Source organism: Sarcophilus harrisii, chromosome 2 (genome assembly GCF_902635505.1).
Source record: "Sarcophilus harrisii chromosome 2, mSarHar1.11, whole genome shotgun sequence".
Lineage (NCBI taxonomy): Eukaryota > Metazoa > Chordata > Mammalia > Dasyuromorphia > Dasyuridae > Sarcophilus > Sarcophilus harrisii.
In genome coordinates this window covers 305,995,737-306,014,797 of record NC_045427.1, presented here as the reverse complement: position 1 = coordinate 306,014,797, position 19,061 = coordinate 305,995,737, and the positions used below count along the sequence as shown (strand labels likewise).

At 37.1% G+C, this 19,061-nt stretch overlaps 1 protein-coding gene across 2 annotated transcripts in view; it reads right to left on the bottom strand.

The window, feature by feature from the left end:
- LTBP2 (latent transforming growth factor beta binding protein 2) overlaps positions 1 to 19,061 on the bottom strand; it is a 183,917-nt gene that overhangs the window by 43,400 nt on the left and 121,456 nt on the right. For both annotated transcript variants that reach the window (XM_031952523.1, XM_012547766.3), the window contains exon 9: positions 18,852 to 18,926. In XM_031952523.1, coding sequence (XP_031808383.1) covers positions 18,852 to 18,926 — 75 coding nt within the window. The remainder of the gene's footprint in view (positions 1 to 18,851; positions 18,927 to 19,061) is intronic.

The following is a 19,061-nucleotide window of genomic DNA, read 5'->3' as shown; positions in this document are numbered from 1 at the left end:
ATGTATTCCTGGTTTTGCTTGCTTGAGGAGAAAAAATATTAACAAGGTCCGACTAGCATGGACCTCAGCTGACTGATAGGAGAAGCCGAGCTGGAGGGTTACAACAGTGATGATAGAACTAAGCACAGGAGGGAACAAAATGAGAGCTAGAGAGTAGATGATTTGACACCCTTAGTTACAACCTTTTGCTTGATCTGCCTCCCCCCCCCCGCCCACCCCCCCCAGGCTCTTTCCAAGATGAAGAAGAGAGTAGCCTCAGTTGTATCCCTCTGTCAGGTAAGCTGTTAGACAGAACATGATTTTTCATCTCTCTTAGTTGCTTATTCTATGCTGAATTACATTAGGAAGACCAGTGCTAGGAACCACCTTGCAACCTTTGACTTAGGCAAACACTTATAATTGGCAACTCCCTGCAATGAAACATGAACCACACGTACATACACATACACATATAAACACACTTTGATCATCATATGGGAAAAGGTAATGTAAGGCAAAGGCTATTCAAAATAAAAATAATGATAACAGTTGACATTTATATAGTGCTTACGATGTGTCAGGCACTCTTTTAAGCACTTTACAATTATTATTACATTATTTGATCCTCACAATGACCTTGGAAAGTAGGTGTTATTATTATCCTTATTTTACAGATTAGGAAACTGAGGCATAGGCTGATTCATCTGGGGTCACATAGCTAGTTAATACCTAAGGCTAGATTTAAATTCAGGTCTTCCTGGGGTCTATAGCCATTGTGCATCAAGTTGTCTCTATTTTCTAAGTTTTCCCATTTCTCTATACTGAGTGTCAAAATGTATAGTTCACTTATGTATTCTTTTACCAAGTGCTAGCTACAGTACTCTTTATGCCAATTTTGACCTCATATATACCACATTTTGGCACAAACACCAGCAATAAATCTGCCTGAGTCTCTCTAATGATTCCCTGTAGGATTGTAATCAATTGGTGCTCTTTATAGACATTCCTGCAGCAGCAACAGCTCTGTAGCCCCACCCCCAAGCCCAGCCTTTTTTCCTTTCTTCTTGACTGTAAGAAGTCAGATCTTCTAGTTTGTCATGCCATTTTCAGGTAGGATGTGCCTAAAATATCCATGAACAATGGGTATGCTCCAGTGATGTGCTGATAAAATGTTTAATAACCAGCTTGGGGGAGGGAAGGTTATGGAACTAGAGAAAGTATCTTGGACACATTTTTAAGTTTAATCTGCTTTATTAACTGCTTTCTCAGCTATAGACAACCAATAAAACAATGAATCAAGCCCTGGTTTATAACTTACTGATTTACAATCAATCTTTTGGGGTTGGTTCTAGAGCACTCCTGGTATGTTCCCTATTCTTAAAATATCTCTAGGGAATCAGCTTTCTTTCATCTAATTTAATTTAAGAAGAAGAAGGGAGGGAGAGAGAAGAAGGGAAGGATGGAGAGAAAGGGAAAAGAAAAGGGAGAAGGAGGGAGACAGAGACAGAGAGAAAGAGAGAACAATTTTATTGCAGCATTAAAGGACACAGAAAAAACTTGCATCTTAGTTAATGAAGAAATCTTTGTAACCCTGATTTTGTAACTTATGGTACTGGTGCCACTCCAGCAGAAGTGTTGCTCAACATTGGTGTTGCTCTATTGCGTGTACCATGTTATTTTTAATAGACATCTCTCTGGCTTATTGCTTATTGGTACTCCTCTTCACATCTTCCAATTCCATATTTCCCTTCTCTTTTTTTTTAGATTTTTTAAATTAATTATAGCTTTTTATTTACAAGATATATAGATGGATAATTTTCCAGCATTAATTGCAAGACCTTTTATTCCAATTTTTCCCCTCCTTCCCCCCACTTTCTCCCCCAGATGGCAGGTAGACCAATACATGTTAAATATGTTAAAGTACCATATTTCCCTCCTTCACTGCAGTTTTCTCTGCTGTTCTCAAGGCATTATGCCCTTTCCATTGTCACTGCCATCCAGAGCCGTCCCCAGTGACTTTGGCACTCTCACAAGATGCTATTATTGCTTATCCCTTCCTCAGATGCTCCATGAAGTTCATCTCTCTTCCAACAGATGGTGCTCCATATCTTCTCTCCAGGGGACCATCTCTCAAGTCATGATGAAGAGAGTTTTGTATTTTCAGGAGAGAGCACCTCCAAGTTTTTGGGGTGTGTGTGTGTGTGTGTGTGTGTGTGTGATTTACCATTTGAATCCACGAACTCACTCTCCAGTCAAAGTCTCTGCAGCTGGCTAAGGACATGCCTCCTTCCTGCACTAAACCATCTATGTTTTTCACTCTAGGTTGGTTGATGTTGAGTCAGTCCTATTTGCCTCCTCCCTCTCTCAGCATGATGGTAGTATGCCTTCTGCTCATATCAGCAAATCCCACACAGTTTAGAAGTTCTGAAGGACACTCCTACTCCCTCTCAATTTTTCTTTCCCTCTCCTGTCTTCCTCAGGGGCAGCTGGACTGGGTTATGCAAATTACCTCCCCAGAGTCTCCAAAGAGCTCCAAAAAAGGTAGGGTGGAGGAGCAGAGCAACCAGCTGCAATCTGGTTCTATGTAGATTCTATGATTCAAAAAGTGAGGGGAATCCCATCTCGATGTATGTGTGTGTGTGTGTGTGTGTGTGTATGTATATATATATGTAGAACTTATATGATTGGAAAGTTCTTTTTATAACAAAAATTAATTAAAATTAATAATATTATAATTATATATTATACATATAAAATATATAATTATAATATAATAATAAATAACATTTATATTTATAGCTAACACTATATATTAGTGTTATAGCTATATGAATAGTGAATGGAGAATTAGTAGTTAACATTTACAAAGGCTTACAAAATGCTTAACTTATTTACTTGATCTTCACAAAGCTTTATGAAGTAGGTACTAATTTCTCCATTTTACAGATAATGACACTGAGGCACAAAGTTTTAAGTGGAATGACCCAGGGTTACATAACAGAATTTAAAGCTTTCTGACTCCAAGTGCAGAAGCTTTTAATGGACTTCTCTCCAGTCAGTGTTTCTATCCAAAATCTTTCCTGTTACAGTATATTACTTCTTTTTGTATATTTATCTATGAAGAAGAAAATTTGCTGTCCACCAGATCTTATATGGAATCTCTACTGCCCTCATGTTTCCATGTACCCGCTTCTGTTTCAGCATGACTTATGAGGAGTGGAGCTCACAGGTAGTATGGGTCTAAAAGTCCCCCATAATCTTTTCAGGTTCTTCTGTAGCAGGGCCATTAGTCTTAGATTGTAGACTCCAAGAGGACAGGGAGTCTTCTTGGTAAGGAGCTTGAACATCTCCCACAGAGAGGGATCTAACACATTTCTAGTTGGTGGTGATTATGATGACAAAGGTTTTTCAAGAGGTCTTTGCTATAGAGAGCTGGGAGCAGAGGAGGATATAAAGAGAAGGGAATTGTCCTTAATGGTTCCAAAGAGACCTTACTAATGTTTTAAGCAGATAAGCTGTTAATAGGAGCCAGCCAAACCTAATCAGAGCCACCTGCCCAGGCCCTGTCCACAAACTCCTTGCCAAATATGTGCTTTAAAGCATTTGGCGTCAAGCACAAGGACAATGGTTGAAAGATGACCTGGCTAGGGCACTAAGGAAAACCAGCTGCTTGGCTGGATTCACTGAAAGGAGGTGGGGGCCCTGGGGGGTGCCACAGACACAGGACTTGTCAAGGACAAGTCCTGATGGGAATATAGCTGATCCCAGGGGTGCAGAAGTGAAGGGAGTTCCTTCCTCCTGCTTAGATTGACAGCTGTCCTGTAGAATTTGTCCCATGTGGGAAAGGTAGCTTTCCTCAAGGGAGTGTTACCTAGTAGCCTAGATTATCTGGGAGAGTTGAGAAAAAAGCAAGGCCATTTCTATGCCTCTGCCTTCTTTCTCATGCTCATACCTTTTGAAATCCTACCCATCCTTTAGTATCCAGAGCAACTGCCACCTCCTACAGAAGGCTTCTCCATTTCTCCTTGGCTGAAAAGTTGCTATTTTTCCTTCAACCTCACAGGATAAATTTGTAGATGCCTGATGCTCTTGTATTCTATTTTTCATTTGACTTATTCAAGAATTATTGCATATTAATTGTATAATCATATATCTCTCTGAACATGTTGTGTTCTATTTTTTTTCTACTAAGTTATAAGCTGTATGCCAGCAGGCACAACATTTCATTATTTATATCTTAATTAGTATCTCCTTAGAACAGGGCTTTAAAAACTTTTTCTGCAGCCTTTTTTCACCCAAGAAGTTTTCATGTGACCCAGGTATACAGATATATAAAATAAGCAAAAATATCAAACATTTACTAATTTCATACCCCCATACTCATTTATGAGATCCCATATGAGGTCTTGCCCATATGGGTCATGTGGAGCTGGGTCTTAGAAGAGAGGAAGGAAAGAGGGGAAAAGAAAAAGAAAGGGAAGAAGAAGCATTTGGAAGCACAGGTTCAGCATCTTTGGTGTCTTTGGAAGGACTATCATTTATTAAGCTGGACAAGTTTCCAGGAGGCCAGGTTACTAAGGATCCTGCTCTCCTTCTTCCCCAAATGTTTTTTTTTTTAAAGGCCACTATCTAAGTGCTTGTTTGCTTTCCAGGTATTTCTGAATTAGGGATTTGTTTTTGTTGCTCAGTAATGTCCATCTCTAGAGATGGACATTACTGAGCAACAAAACCCCCATTTTAGGAGTTCACTTCTTAGGAAGTGATTTGTCATTTCCTTCTCCAGATCATTTTACAGACGAGGAAACTGAGATAAATAGGATAAAGTAACTTGCTCAGGGTCACACTTCTAAGAAGTATCTGAGGCCAGAATTGGACTTGTGAAGAGTTTTTCTGACTCCAGGTCCTGCATTCTATCCACTGTGCTTCCTAGCTGCCCTGACTTTGGGATAGGGAAGGAGGAATAGGTTCATCAGTATTTAACTTCCTTCAAGAGCAAAATCCTCAAGCAGTATTTTTTTTTTCCACGAATTCCAGCCTTTTGTGTCTAGCAGACAGTCTCAATTGACATCCAGAGGGGGTTGCAGGCCTCTTGTATTATTTCCCTGCCAGGGCTCAGAATTCCCAATAATTAGCTCTCATTTTTCTCCCTCCCTATCCCTATCCCTGTCTCTTTCTCCCTGTCCCTCCCATTTCCCTCTTCTTCCTTCCCTCTCCCTCTCCCTCTTTTTTTCCCTTTCCCTCTCCCTCTCCCTCTCTCTGTCTCTCTCTCTCTTTCCTTCTTTCTCTCCCTTTCCTTCTTTTCTTCTTCTCCCTCTCCCTTTCTCTCTCTCTCCCTCCTTCCTCCCCTCTCTCCCTCTTCCTCTCTTCCTCCCTCTCCCCCCACTCCTTAAAAACTACCGGTTCAAAGTAGCACCCCTCCAGCCATATATAGAGCCACTAAGCTTGCTCTTCTTGACTTCTAAATTTTCCAACACATAATAAGCACATAATAGATGCTTAATAAATGTTTAGTGACTAACAAAGTTCCAGCCATATCTTCTACTGTACTCTATATCCTTCTCATTCCTCCCACTCCCCCTACAATCCACATTTCTTTGTGGCTTGGCAACCCCAAAGATAAAATAAGCTAGTTACCACAAGGCCTCTGCCAGACCTCCAACCTGCTCTTGCAATTCATAGAAATGAAAAATCCTAAACCTAGAAGGATACTCCTGAAGTCATCCCAATATAAGAATTGGTTTCTTGGTTTAATGGAGAGTTATTGTAAGAGATCTGCCTCATTTAATGTAAACAAACAAAGACAGGACTAGGACCAGTGAATAGCAATAATAGGCAGATTTTGGCAAAATATAAAGAGCATTCTAACAATTAGAGTTATTTGACAACAAGTCTATTGAATGAAGTTGTGAGTTCTCTGTTATTAGAAGTAATTGGAAAGTGTCTACATGGCCTAATGGATAGAGTATAGTTTTTTATCATTTATATAATTTTTATAATTTTTAAAGATGACCAATGATCTCATGGCATGATAGCTTGACTCACTTGTGAATTAGATTTAAGTGAGGCAGAGTTGCACAAAATTTTGAGCCTCACTCTCTCTTCCAGAGCCACTGAAGTTCAGTAGCAGGATAGAAGGCAAGACACTTGGCAATGGCCAGGATGCAGTAGATAATCTTGGTATAACAAAGGTCTGACCAAGTTCTTAGTGCTCTATAGCACGCTTCAGCTGGCTCTATGGCCACCAGGACAAAACGTTCTCATCTGTCCATTCTGCTTTGGAGGAAATTTTCACGTGCTTGGAGCAGACATCCCCTAACTCACCAATGATTGAGACCTATTGATTACCCTCAACTACTTTAGACCATTTGCCCAGATGTTTTGCTGGGTATACTATAGGTTCTTGGAGACATAGATGAGTGCTGAGTGCCAGGTGGACATCAAAGGTGGATAAGCAGCCCTGAAAAGGGCAAGCCCTCATACCAGAGGTGCTAGTAAATGTCTGAGGTCAGATTTTTTTTTAATATTCATAATTATAACTTTTTTTAGACAGAACCCATGCCTGGGTAATTTTTTTACAACAAATTATTACAACATTACATTTACAACAAAATTATTATTTACAATATTACAACATTTTACAACATTATTTAAACATTTACAACAAAAAAGGGGGCACTCACTTCTGTTCTGATTTTTCCCCTCCCCCAGATGACAAGCAGTCCTATACATGTTAAATATGTCACAGTATATCCTAGATACAATATATGTGTGCAGAACCGAACAGTTCTCTTGTTGTACAGGAAGAATTGGATTCAGAAAGTAAAAGTAACCGGGGAAGAAAAACAAAAATGCAAACAGTACATTCATTTCCCAGTGTTCTTTCTTTGGGTGTAGCTGCTTCTGTCCATCCTTGATCAATTGTGTTTGTAGGATGTTAAAGAACTAACAGCATATTCTGAATTTTGACACCCTGAGACAAAGCTCCACTTTCTCCTCTCCCTCACTAGTTATGGTTTTGGTGCTTAACAAATGCTTATTGTATATAAATGAATGGTGTAAATGGTGTGTCTTACTAGTAGATGTATTGTCTATATAACATAGTGTATAGAGTGCAGAGCCTAGAATCAGGAAAATTCATCCTACTAAGATAAAATCTGGCCTCAGACATTTCCTAGCTGTTTGACAATGGGCAAGTCACTTCACCCTGTATGCCTCAGTTTCCTCATCTGGAAAGGGAAATGATATACCACTCCAATGTCTTTGCCAAGAAAACTCTAAATGGGGATTCAAAGAATTATACACATCAAACAACAGATAGTATTCCCTTATACACACACACAACATTTCAGGTCAATTCTTCCTTGATTTGACCCTTCTAATTTCCACCATGGCAGGCTCCAAGTCTCCCCAAATCTCTGCTTTTGCACTCTCTCCACCAACAAATATTATTGGTTCTGGCTCTGGAATCAACTAACTTGAATTTAAATTTGCCCCAGATGCTAGCTGTATAATCTTGGGAAAGCCACTTAGTGTTTGTCTGCTTCAGTTTCCTCCTATAAAATATAATATTGATAGCACCTATCTTGCAGGATTGTTGTAAAGATCAAATGAGAATGTAAAACATTTGGCATGTGGCTGGCACAAATAATGCTTATTCACTTCTTACTGTCTTAGTTATAATTAAACTATAGGTCTATTCAGCACCTACTATATGCAAGAAGATCAGTCCTAAATGTCCTATACTTGAAACTTTCTAAAGAATATTGTCCATCTTCCTCCACCAAACCTACTTTAATACTTGTCTAGTCCTTCCTGTTGGGAAATTCTTGCTTGTTGCTTACCCAAATCCTTTCTGCCATGTTGTTGCTGCCCAGTAATTTCAGTCATGTCTGCATTTGGAGTTTTTTTGGGCAGAGATACTGGAATGGTTTGCTATTTTCTTTTCCAGCTCATTTTACAGATAATGAACTGAGGCAAACAGAGGCAAATGACTAGCCTAGGGTCACACAGCTAGTAAATGCCTGAGGCTGGATTTTGTATGGAATAGAGAAAGATAAGGTGAAGAACTTACAGGAATGTATGAATTCTTTTTCTGTGTTTTATTTTCATTATTTCTGTGTTTCCCCTATGACCTGTATAATATGTTCAGGCTCATATTTACTTGAGCCTTGGCCAGCTATAAACATATTTATTTAACTTGAGGTGATGACATTTATTGGTATTTGACATTTATTGATATTTAGTCTATTAGTTGGACTACTATCTGCTTGATTAAGCTTGAAGGCCTGATTTTCTGTTTTCTAGAAATCAGGAGATTTGGGAGAAACAGAAACCTTCCATTCCAATCTCTCCAAATAGCAACAACCAATTAGATGCCTCTCCCTCCCCTTCTCAATGCTCTCTTACTTGTGATGTAATTTCTTGTATAAAAGCTATGTATCTCTACTACTTCTTTAGCCCTCCTACTGAAAGCTTTCTCTTTCTTATCTCGTGATGGGACGGCTCATTCTCCGGAGATTTTTAATAAACAACTTTTCTGCCTTCTACTGAGTGATCTCTGAGTAATCATTCTGGGTAAGGGTCTTCTACATCCCTCACAATTTGAACTCAGGAAAAGGACTCCTGTCCTTTTTCTACATAATCTTGATCAACTTCTTTCCAGCTGACCCTGAATGCTTCACTTTCTTACTTTATAAATTTTTAAGAACTTAGGCATTTAGTTGAATTCTTTTCTTCAATATATGCATATTAGGAAACTATACAATTATTCCAATATTTACTGTTGCTCAAAGAATTTCCAATACCCTGTTTTAGGACTACAGAACTAGGGAGCATCTTCCATCCACACAATAGTCCCAGTCAACATCCTCAGCACACTAGAGTAAGAACTTAGTAAATGATTATGATGGACTTATCCTGATTGGGGGGAGAGGGAATTATAATAACAATAATAACTAGCATTTATATAGTGCTTGAAGATTTGCAAGATATTTTACATGTTATTTCATTTAATTCTCTCTCTCCTTTTTTTTTTTGCCTGAGGCAATTGGAGTTAAGTGACTTGCCCAGGGTCACACAGCTAGAAAGTGTTACATTTCTGAGGCTATATTTGAACTTGGGTCCTCCTGACTTCAAGGCTGATACTCTATCCACTGCACCATCTAGCTGCCCCTCATTTAATTCTCATAATAAATAATTGAGGTAGCTATTATAATTATCCCGATTTTACGGATGAAGAAACAGAGAAATTAAATCATTTGTCCAGGGTCACACAGCTAGTAAGAGACTGAGGCAGGATGTGAATTTAAGTTTTGACTTCTAGCACTATCTATCCATTAGGCCACCATTTCCTCCCCCTCCCTTTTTAAAAATTACCTCTAGTAAGAGGGAACTCACTACTTCATTCAGTAGCCTTCCACTGTCAGCTTTAATTATTTATATTTAATTTACTTTGAGCCAAAACCTGACTCCCTATAATTTCTCTCCAAAGGCCTTAGTTCTTCTCTTGAGGGCAACAAAGAACAAACCCACTCCCTTTTCTTTCATGATAGACCTTCAAATATTTGAAAGCAATTATCATATCTCCCTTTAATCTTTTCTTCTCTAGACTAAACATTCCTAGTTCTGAAGGCTTATATGAAGTGATACAGAGTGAAGAAAGCAGAATTAAAACAACAATATACACACTGACTATACTGACTATGTAGAAAAAAAATAATAAAAGCAACAAAATCTGGAAAAATATGTAGAAGAAAATGAGTTCAGAAGGGGACATTGAAGCAAACAGTTCATTTTTGTCAATGTCATACCAACATTAATATAGACATTCAAAAAGAAATGATAAATAGTGATATTTATGGTTCATCTTTTATTTCTGTTTGTTTCTGCTAATGATTATTAAGTTTGGAATACTCAGGGAGAAAACAAAACAAACATGACCAATTCCTTGCACCGTTCCTCATATAACATAGTTTTAAGACCTCTCACTCAATCAGTTGCCCCACCCTGCTTGAATGTGCTCCAATTAGCCAGTAATCCTAAAATACACACAATTTAAATGATGACCACAGTAATGTAGAAGGGGAAATTTTTTTGAAAGTTAAGAATTTTGATCAATGCAATGAGCAATCTTGCAATCTTAACTCTAAAAAACCAATGGTGAAACATATTGTTCTCCTCAAAGAGATGATAGGCTATAAGTATGGAAAGAAGATATATTAACTGATATCGACAATGAGTTGGTTTGTTTTACTTTACTATACTTTTTTGTTATGGGGAGAATCTTATTGAGGAAGTGCAGTCAATGAAAAGTGATATTGCTAAAAAAAAAAAAAAGAATTAACATTTTTAAAAGAATGGAAGGAAGAAATGAAGAACAAAGTAAAAATAGGGAGGGAGTAAAAGAAGAAAGGAAGAGGGAGGGAAATAGAGAAGGAAGGAAGAAAGAAAAGAACAAAGGGGGAAAGAAAAGATGTAAGAAAGGAAGATTAGACCTACATCATAGATTAAAGGCTACAATTGACTTCAGAGGCCATCTAATCCCATCCCTTAAATTTACAGATTTAAAAAAAAACTGAGCCTTGGGGATATTAAGTCACTCAGTCAAGGTTATACAGGCAATGTGTTTACGTAACTGTTTGGAAAATAATAGAATAAGATGCTTGAAGCAAGGCCAGTTCCTTATATACATCTTAAAAAAAACAACCAATAGAAATGTCAAATTATTGGTCAGGGATAAAGGAATGGATCTGAAAAAATCTGAAAATAAAATCAACCAAAATAGAAAATGAACAAAATGAAGATGAGTACCAGCAAAATTTAAAAATAAAAATAACATGGAATAACTGAATTATTTAATATATTAGAAGAAACACGCATGGACCAAGGAACAATGGATAACATTTCAAAGAAGCATTCTCAAATAGCCAAATGGAACATTCAAAGAAAATGAGCAAGATATAAACATTAGTAAGGAAATCGAAATCCCTTCTGAAGTCAGGCTTTCTCCAAGTTACCAATTATCTCTTCATGACCAAATCTAATGGCTTGTTCTCAGTCTATTTTTTTTTTTTAAAGAACTCATCCACTTTAACCTCTCTACATTTTATGTGATACCTCCTCCAAGATACTCTCTCCTCTCTCTAGATTTTCTTGGTCTTGTTTCTTGTTCTCTCTCTTACTTCTACTCCCTGTTTGCCCATTCCTTCTCCTTTGCTGAATCATTATTCTTGTCAAATCCATTAATTATGGATGTACTCCAAGGCTCTATCCTAGATATATTCTAAATATTATAGAACCCATTAGGTGCTTTTCTCTTTACTTTCTGTGCTTTATCACTTGGCAGATCTTATCCATATTATCTCTATGCAAGTGATTCAAACATCTATTTATCTTTACAAACCGTGGCTATCTCTAGAATTCCAATCCTACATCACAAACTATTTGTTAGATATTTCAAATTCGATGTTCCATTGGAATAATGAATATAAAACACTAGAAACTAAATTTATCTTTTCCTTAAAATTATTATTTGGTGATTAATTGAAGTAAAAGAAGAGGTTGAAGTAAAAAAAAATATGCGAGAAACTGAGGTTATGATTAAAAGATGCTAAAAAAAAAAAAGGCTTTAGACATTTATTAGCTGTGTGATCCTGGACAAGTCACTTAATCTTGTTTTTTTTTTGTTTGTTTCTTCATAAGTAAAAATGAGCTGGAGATGGAAATAGCAAACCACTCCAGTATCTTTGCCAAGAAAACCCCAAATGTAGTCACCAAGTGTCCAGATATGACAAACAACAACTTTAACAATATGGGGAGGAAATAATGTAGAAAGAAAATAGCCAATGTGGAAAATATAATATTTATTACAATGCAGATCAGCTGGGACAAATACTTCAGAAAATAATTGAAATATTCAAAGAATTGAGAAATATACAGGATCATATTGTAGATATCAAAGATAGATTACAAGTAAGCTTAGGAATGCTAACATACCAGAAAATATAAGAAAATAAATAATCTAGATGCTAAATTCCAGAATGTCTACTAAAACTTTCTAAAATTAGCCAACACAAGCTATGATATATACAAAGGGTAAAAATCCTTAGGGCTCTGATAAAGACAGATTCTGGATTCAGTATTACCGTATAAAATCCAAAATTATAATATTAAGGAAAAACATTTGAGCTTTCAGAAAAAATACTGAAATCATCTACTAAAGAATAGTCATCATATTGAACTTAATAGGGACAAAGGACAATTAAAAGAACTGGAATATAGCATAAACAAAATTAAAAAGCATCAGTTTCTTCATTATCTTCCCAATAAAACTCAGTTTTGTTTTTTGAGGCAAGCAATACAAATTTGAAAATCTACCAGTTTAAAAAATTTGCAGAAAGAAATATCCACTTCAAGGAAATCTTCCCAAAATAGCTAAGTCTTTGAATCCCTTCAAAAGTACTTAAGACAATTCACACTTCTCAGAGTGAGATAAATCATTTGCTAATGCAACCCATGTGTCAACTAAAGACAGATTAGGTTTGGTCTTGGAGACTTAATTGAAAATAGCATCATGGCTTGAGCCTCCACCAAAGAAGTGGAAATCTACTCTCTGGAAACATTTGAATTCTACTTGCTTCTCAGTTATTCTAGTTAGTTCATCAGTTAGCAGCCAAAACAGCCAATGAAAGCAGAAATATATTACAAAATAGATAAGGGTATAAATGGAATTGGACCCAAGTCCAGTAGTCAGGACCAAATTGCCAAGAGCAATAAGAAAAATTTCTGCAATGTAGGTAGAGGTGGAGCATCTTTGGGGAAGACTGGATTGGAGTCACCTCTCAGTCTTGGTCCTCCTTGCTTCTTGCTTTCTGTGAGAGCATTACCTTTTTTACAATCCCATAGATCTTATATTAGCTCAGAAAGCCTGAGGATGGGGTCCAATAGCCCATTCTTCCACTGCTGCCACTGTCTCCCATGACTGGAACTCTCACTCCTTCCTCATCTTTACTTCTTTCCTAACTTAATTCAAGCTTTTCCCAGTCCTTTCTTACTCTTAATGCTTTATTTTTTGAGACTAATCCTAATTTGTCCTGTATATATCTTGTTTATAAATAGTTGTTTGCAATTGTTTCCTCCCAGTCTCAGAGCAGGGACTGATCTTTGCCTTTTTATTTTATTTTTGGATCCCCAGCATTTAGCATAGTCATATAGTCCTTTTTCAGTAGTGTTTAACTATTCATGACTCCATCTGGGGTTTTCTTGGCAAAGATGTTGAAGTGGGTTGCCATTTCCTTCTCCAACTCATTTTACATATTGGGAAACTGAGGCAAACTTAGTTAAGTGACTTGCCTAGGGTGTCTGAGAACTGAGGCAAACTTAGTTAAGTGACTTGGCTAGGGTATCTGAGATCAGATTTGAATTCAGGAAAATGAGTTCCTGACTCTAGTCTCAGTGCTCTATCCACTGCACCAACTGGCTGCACCAGATACATAAAAGGTGCTTAATAAATGCTTGTTACCTGACTTCTGCAACACTCACCTATTTTTATTTTCATAGAACTTTTTGTATTTGTCTGGTATGAATCCTGTCCTTACAAGAAGCTTCTCCTCCACCAACTCTTCTCATTTCAAAGTGAAACAATTTCATTTAATCACTGCACTAACAATAAGAGAAAATAAGAAATAAGAGAAACACTTACAAAACGGTGGGAGGAGGGGATGGGGGAGGAGAGGGGAGAGAAAATAATTCTCAGAGTAATCCTAGAGTAAAACGATTGTGTTTAGAAAGGGGAGGTTCAAGATGAAGTTATCTGCCTAGTTACCAATACTGAATGGAAGAACCAAAGAGTAGTTATAAGTCTGCTTGTTTTATTTGGAAAGGCAGGAAGGTACAATACAAAGAACATGGGACCCCTTGCCTCTTTCTATGTGACACTGGGCAAAATCACTTGACTTTCCTAGATTTCATTTTTTTCATCTATAAACATGAAGGTTTTGGACTAGATGGCCTTAAGATTGTTTTCAGCTCTAAATCTATAATCCTATTAAATGAAGCAAATTGAGATTAGCAGAACTGGATTCACATCCGCACATATTAGCTACAGCTATACATTAAAAAACAACATCTTAGGAGAGTCTCATTTGGAAATGAAAAGCGACAGAGAAAATTCATTTTTTTCTTTTGTTCCATTCATTTTCTTGGTTCTGGTGAACGCTAAAAGGTCTATGTAATATTTTGTTGCCTACTTTGTATTTCATTGAGTTGCCTTTATTGTTGATGGTTCTTTAAGTTCATCATAAACTCTTCATTTATTTATATTGCATTTTTTCCCAAATAGTATTTTATTTTCCCAAATATATGTAGATAGTTTTCAACAATCATTTTTGTAAGATTCTGTGTTCTACATTTTTCTCCCTCTCTCCCTTACCTCCCCCTTCCTAAGATAGCAATCTGATATAGATTAAATATGTGTAATTCTCATCATAAACTTTTTTAAAAAGAAGGATGCCCTACCTCTCTTGAAAAATATTATCCCCACCTCATCCCCCATCACTCAAATTAAGACTTTGCCCATGGCTGTGATGTCAATATATGAGACTCAAAACTGCATGGAGATAATGTCACACACTTATCCCTTACTGCTACCCCATAGACAGTAAGGCAATAATCTCTCCAGGAGAAGAACCAGAAATATCTACCCTATACTTCAGGGTACATCCATGAGGTCAGGATCAGTCAACACTTAGTGCTGCTGCATTGGTTCTGGAAAAGAATGCAAGCCAACCTCTAATGTAAAGCAGTCTCTTGGCACTTCTTTCTCTCAGACTCCATTTCCCAAGCCCCAGAGCCAGCAGAGGGGGTCTCAAATGCTTCATGCTGAATAGGGACCTGGTTTCCATCAGTCCTGGTGCCTTTGCCAGGCACTACCAAGTGGGGACTATTTACTTTCCTGCACAGCGGCAGATCTGGGGTCTCAGACAAAGCCCCAGGGGTTGGTGATCCAGATCCTACATGCGCCCAAGAAATCTCCTCCAGGGTACCAAGGCCAAGACAAGAGTGCCAACCTTGTGGGGAAGCAGAGACAGAGCCAAGGATAGAGCCCACAATGCCAAAGTCTCCAGGCTGCTTTGGAGCTTAATAAACTATGAAAGCCTTGCATACTCACTGGTTCATCAGGCTAGCCATTCCTTTCTCGAGGAGCATCTATTCTGTCTGCATACAACTGGGCATTTAGCTACTTCTCTGGTACTCAACACTGGCCTTTTTTTTAGCTATCAGGAAAAGATAGGACATTGGATATAATTCCCTGTCACCGTGAGTTTTGCCTTGACCAAGAAAACCTAGTCATTATCTTTTTAGAGTGTTAGCAGTCTGCCACAGACCTAGTCATACTCAGGACATGGTTTCTGTTTTGCTATCCTTTCTCCATTCCCAGTTTCGTTTTTTTTTTTTTACTTTTCACAGTCAGCATTTCGGTGATATAATTTATATTGAAATATATAATAGTTGACATTTATATATCTTATTTAGTTTCACAAAGCTCTTATTTTTGTATAGGTTTATTCCTCTTGGGTTAAAAGAGATATACTATCTATGACCAGGGGCATGATAGTTCAATGATATTCTGTTGCCCTGGTCAGATTACATTTAGAATATTATATGGATGACACAATAGATAGAGCAACAAGCCTAGAATCAAGATCTAAGTTTAAATCCGACCTCAGATACTGACTAGCTGTGTGACCCTGGACAGGTCACTGAATTCTGTTTGCCTCAGTTTCCTCATCAATGAATTGGAAAAAGAAATGAAAAACTAATCCAGTATCTTTTTTAAAAAAAGATTATTTAGTTTCCAATTAATTTTTATCTATTTATCCATGGCCCTTTGCTACATGTAATTTTTATTGTATCATTCCTCTAAAAAGGATGCATTTGATATTCCTGCCTTTCTGCATTTGATTGTGAGTTATGCTCAAAAAATGGTCATTTTTTTGTGTAGGTGGCATGTAATACTGAGAAAAAGATAGATATTCCTTTCTAATCCCCATTCAATTTTCTCCAGAGGTCTATCATACCTAATTTTTCTAAAATTCTAATTATCTCCTTAACGTCTCTCTTATTTATTTTGTAGTTAAATTTATCTAATTCTGACAGAGGGAAGTTGACCCTCCTCATCCCCAGTATGCTTTTTCTTCTTGTAACTTATCAGTCCAGTAACTTTGCCAAGAAAATGCCAAATGAGGTAATGAAGAGTCAGATAAAACTGAACTATAATTATATACAAGTTACTGTGATAGGTTCTGGGCTACACAGATAAAAAACAGCTTCTACTCTCTTCTTCTTTATCATTCTGGGGCAGCTAAGTGACAGCATATAAGAAGAGTGCTGGACTAGATTCTAGGAAAATGGAACTTCAAATCCCATAATAGTCACATACTATTTGTGTGATTCTAGGTAAGTTACTCATCTTCCTCAGTCTCAATTCCTTCATCTGTAAAATTAAGATAATAGCACCTACTTTCTAGCACACTAAGATCAAAGAAGATAACACATAAAATGTTTTGTAAACCTCAAAGCACAGTGCGAATACTAGCTATCAATACTCTAGAAGGTGCAGCAGGAATATGTTGGAGTCAATGAATACTTTATTAAATTTTCAGTACAAATACTTATATCTCAAAAACTGGAAATCAAGGAGGTTCAGTGGAGAGAGCACTGGCACTGGAGTCAGGAGGAGATGAGTTCAAATTAGCCTCAGACACTTATTAGCTGTGTGATCCTGGGCAAGTCATTTAATCATGTTTACCTCAGTTTCTTCATCTATAAAATAAGATGGAAAAGGAAATGGCTAACTACTCCAATATGTCTGCCAAGAAAACCTTAAATGGGGTCATGAAGAATCAGATATGACTGAAAAGTCACATCTAGAATACAGTCTATTGAATATTGTGAATTTTATTCTGGATACCACATTTTAAGAAGGATGTTAAAAGGTTGGTGAGTGTCCAGAGGAGAACCACCTGAATATTAGAGATCCTTGTTATAATGTCAAATGAAAATAAGCTGAAGTTACTAGAAAAAAGAGGAGACATGATATCTACTTCCAAGTATATTGTTTTGTGGAAGAGGGGGTGGATTTGCTATATCTGACACAAAAGAGAAAATCTATGATTAACAGATAGAAGTTCCAAAGAGGCAAATTCAAGTTAAGAGGAAAAATGCTTAATAATATAGGTTGTCTCTGAAAAGGGGAGATGAATTCTCCCCATGCACACCTCACCACCCCCATTGGAGGAGGTTGAGCATAAGTGGGATGATTATTGAATGAAAATATTGCAATGAATATGTGAAGAAGCCCTTTGAGATCCTCTTCAAATCTGAGATTCTGGGATTTTGATTCTTAGCAATCATGTCTTCCATCTAAGGCTTCTTTGAGATGATTGTCCTACATAGGTCACAAATCCTTCTTGCCAATTACTTTTTTTCCCTTTTCCCCTTATTATCTAACATTTCCCTTTTTTTTTAATTAATTAATTTATTTAATAGCCTTTTATTTACAGGTTATATGCATGGGTAACTTTACAGCATTAACAATTGGCAAACCTCTTGTTCCAATTTTTCACCTCTTACCCTCCACCCCCTCCCCCAGATGGCAGGATGACCAGTAGATGTTAAATAAATTGAAATATAAATTATTATCTAACATTTCCTAATTACAGTTCAATTTTTTTAAACATTCATTCCTAAGAATTCTGAGTTCCATTTTGCATAAATGTTGAAAAATATTTTTGCATGTATTTTGAAAATAAAAAAGCTATTATTAAAAAAAAGAAGAATTTTGAGTTCCAAATACTCTCCCTCCCTCTCCCCATTGAGAAGGCAAGCAATATAATACTAACTTTAAGTGTGAAGGCATGCAAAACATAGTCAATTACTTTTTATAGGAAAGCAACTAATAGAATTTCCTTTACCTCTTTCCTTTATGCACACATACTATTACATATTCTTCACATGTAGTCATTCAAATATGAACCCTCAGGATGCCTCCCACCAGCCCATCCAATCACTCACGTTCTTACTTTAGTCTCTTGGAATGACATTGTTTTCTAGATCTGATCAGGTCTTTTTATTTTGTTCCCACTTTAGCCTTCATCCATCCCAGATGTGTAGCTCTTTTTTTTTTTTTTTTTTTTTTTGACTAGGCTCATTTGCAGAGTTTCTAACAGGGTAGGGAGTAAGGGAGGGCAAGAACTAACTTTTAATAAGAGGATGGAATCCATCTAAAAAGCTAAGGGAAAGTCCCAGTATTTGTCCCATCAGCTATAGACCAGGGGATGATAGAAAGAATGATCTAAACAACCATGTTTTGTTCCTTGACAAACAGAGTGGAAAGCTTCTGACATATTTATTTATCTTCACTGGGGAGCAGAAAATCTAGATGCAGAAAGCCCAGTCCATGAACAGACAGTGAATGCCTAAATCTAGCTAAGGTTGTACTTGTCAGATTATTGGGAAAAATCATTCAGCAAATATCTTGTCTGATTGTTGTTTTCAAACACTGTCCTTTTGCCTGAATATTTCAACTTTAACTTTAGGTAGAATTAATCTACCTTGTTTTTGAGTGTTACCCCCTGCATTCCTCTGAACTGCTTCCCCACCTCAATCTATAACCAGAATTCCATCATAATACCACAGGGCCCCAAAGCAGCTGTGGTTTGGGGAGCAATGCCAGAAGTCTTTCAGTTACTAGAAAGTATATCATGTTTTATATCATTGTGGAGATGAGGTCAATGTGTCTATATTATCAGCTTTCAACAATCTTCTTCTTATATCCCTTCTTCCTACAGCCTGGAACTTTAGTCCATCCTTACCTTGACAGTGAGTATGATTCAGTCTCTTGTACCCTTGGGGACATTCCACTTGACCATTTTCAATCACTGGAGAAGCTGGAGAGCAAGAAAATAGGCTTAATTAAGAATACTCAACATTGAATTCATGTTATATAAATATTGCAATACAAACTCAGCTATTTGTAAGATAATATTTCTCTTCTGAGCTTTGGTCCCACAAGTCTGATTATC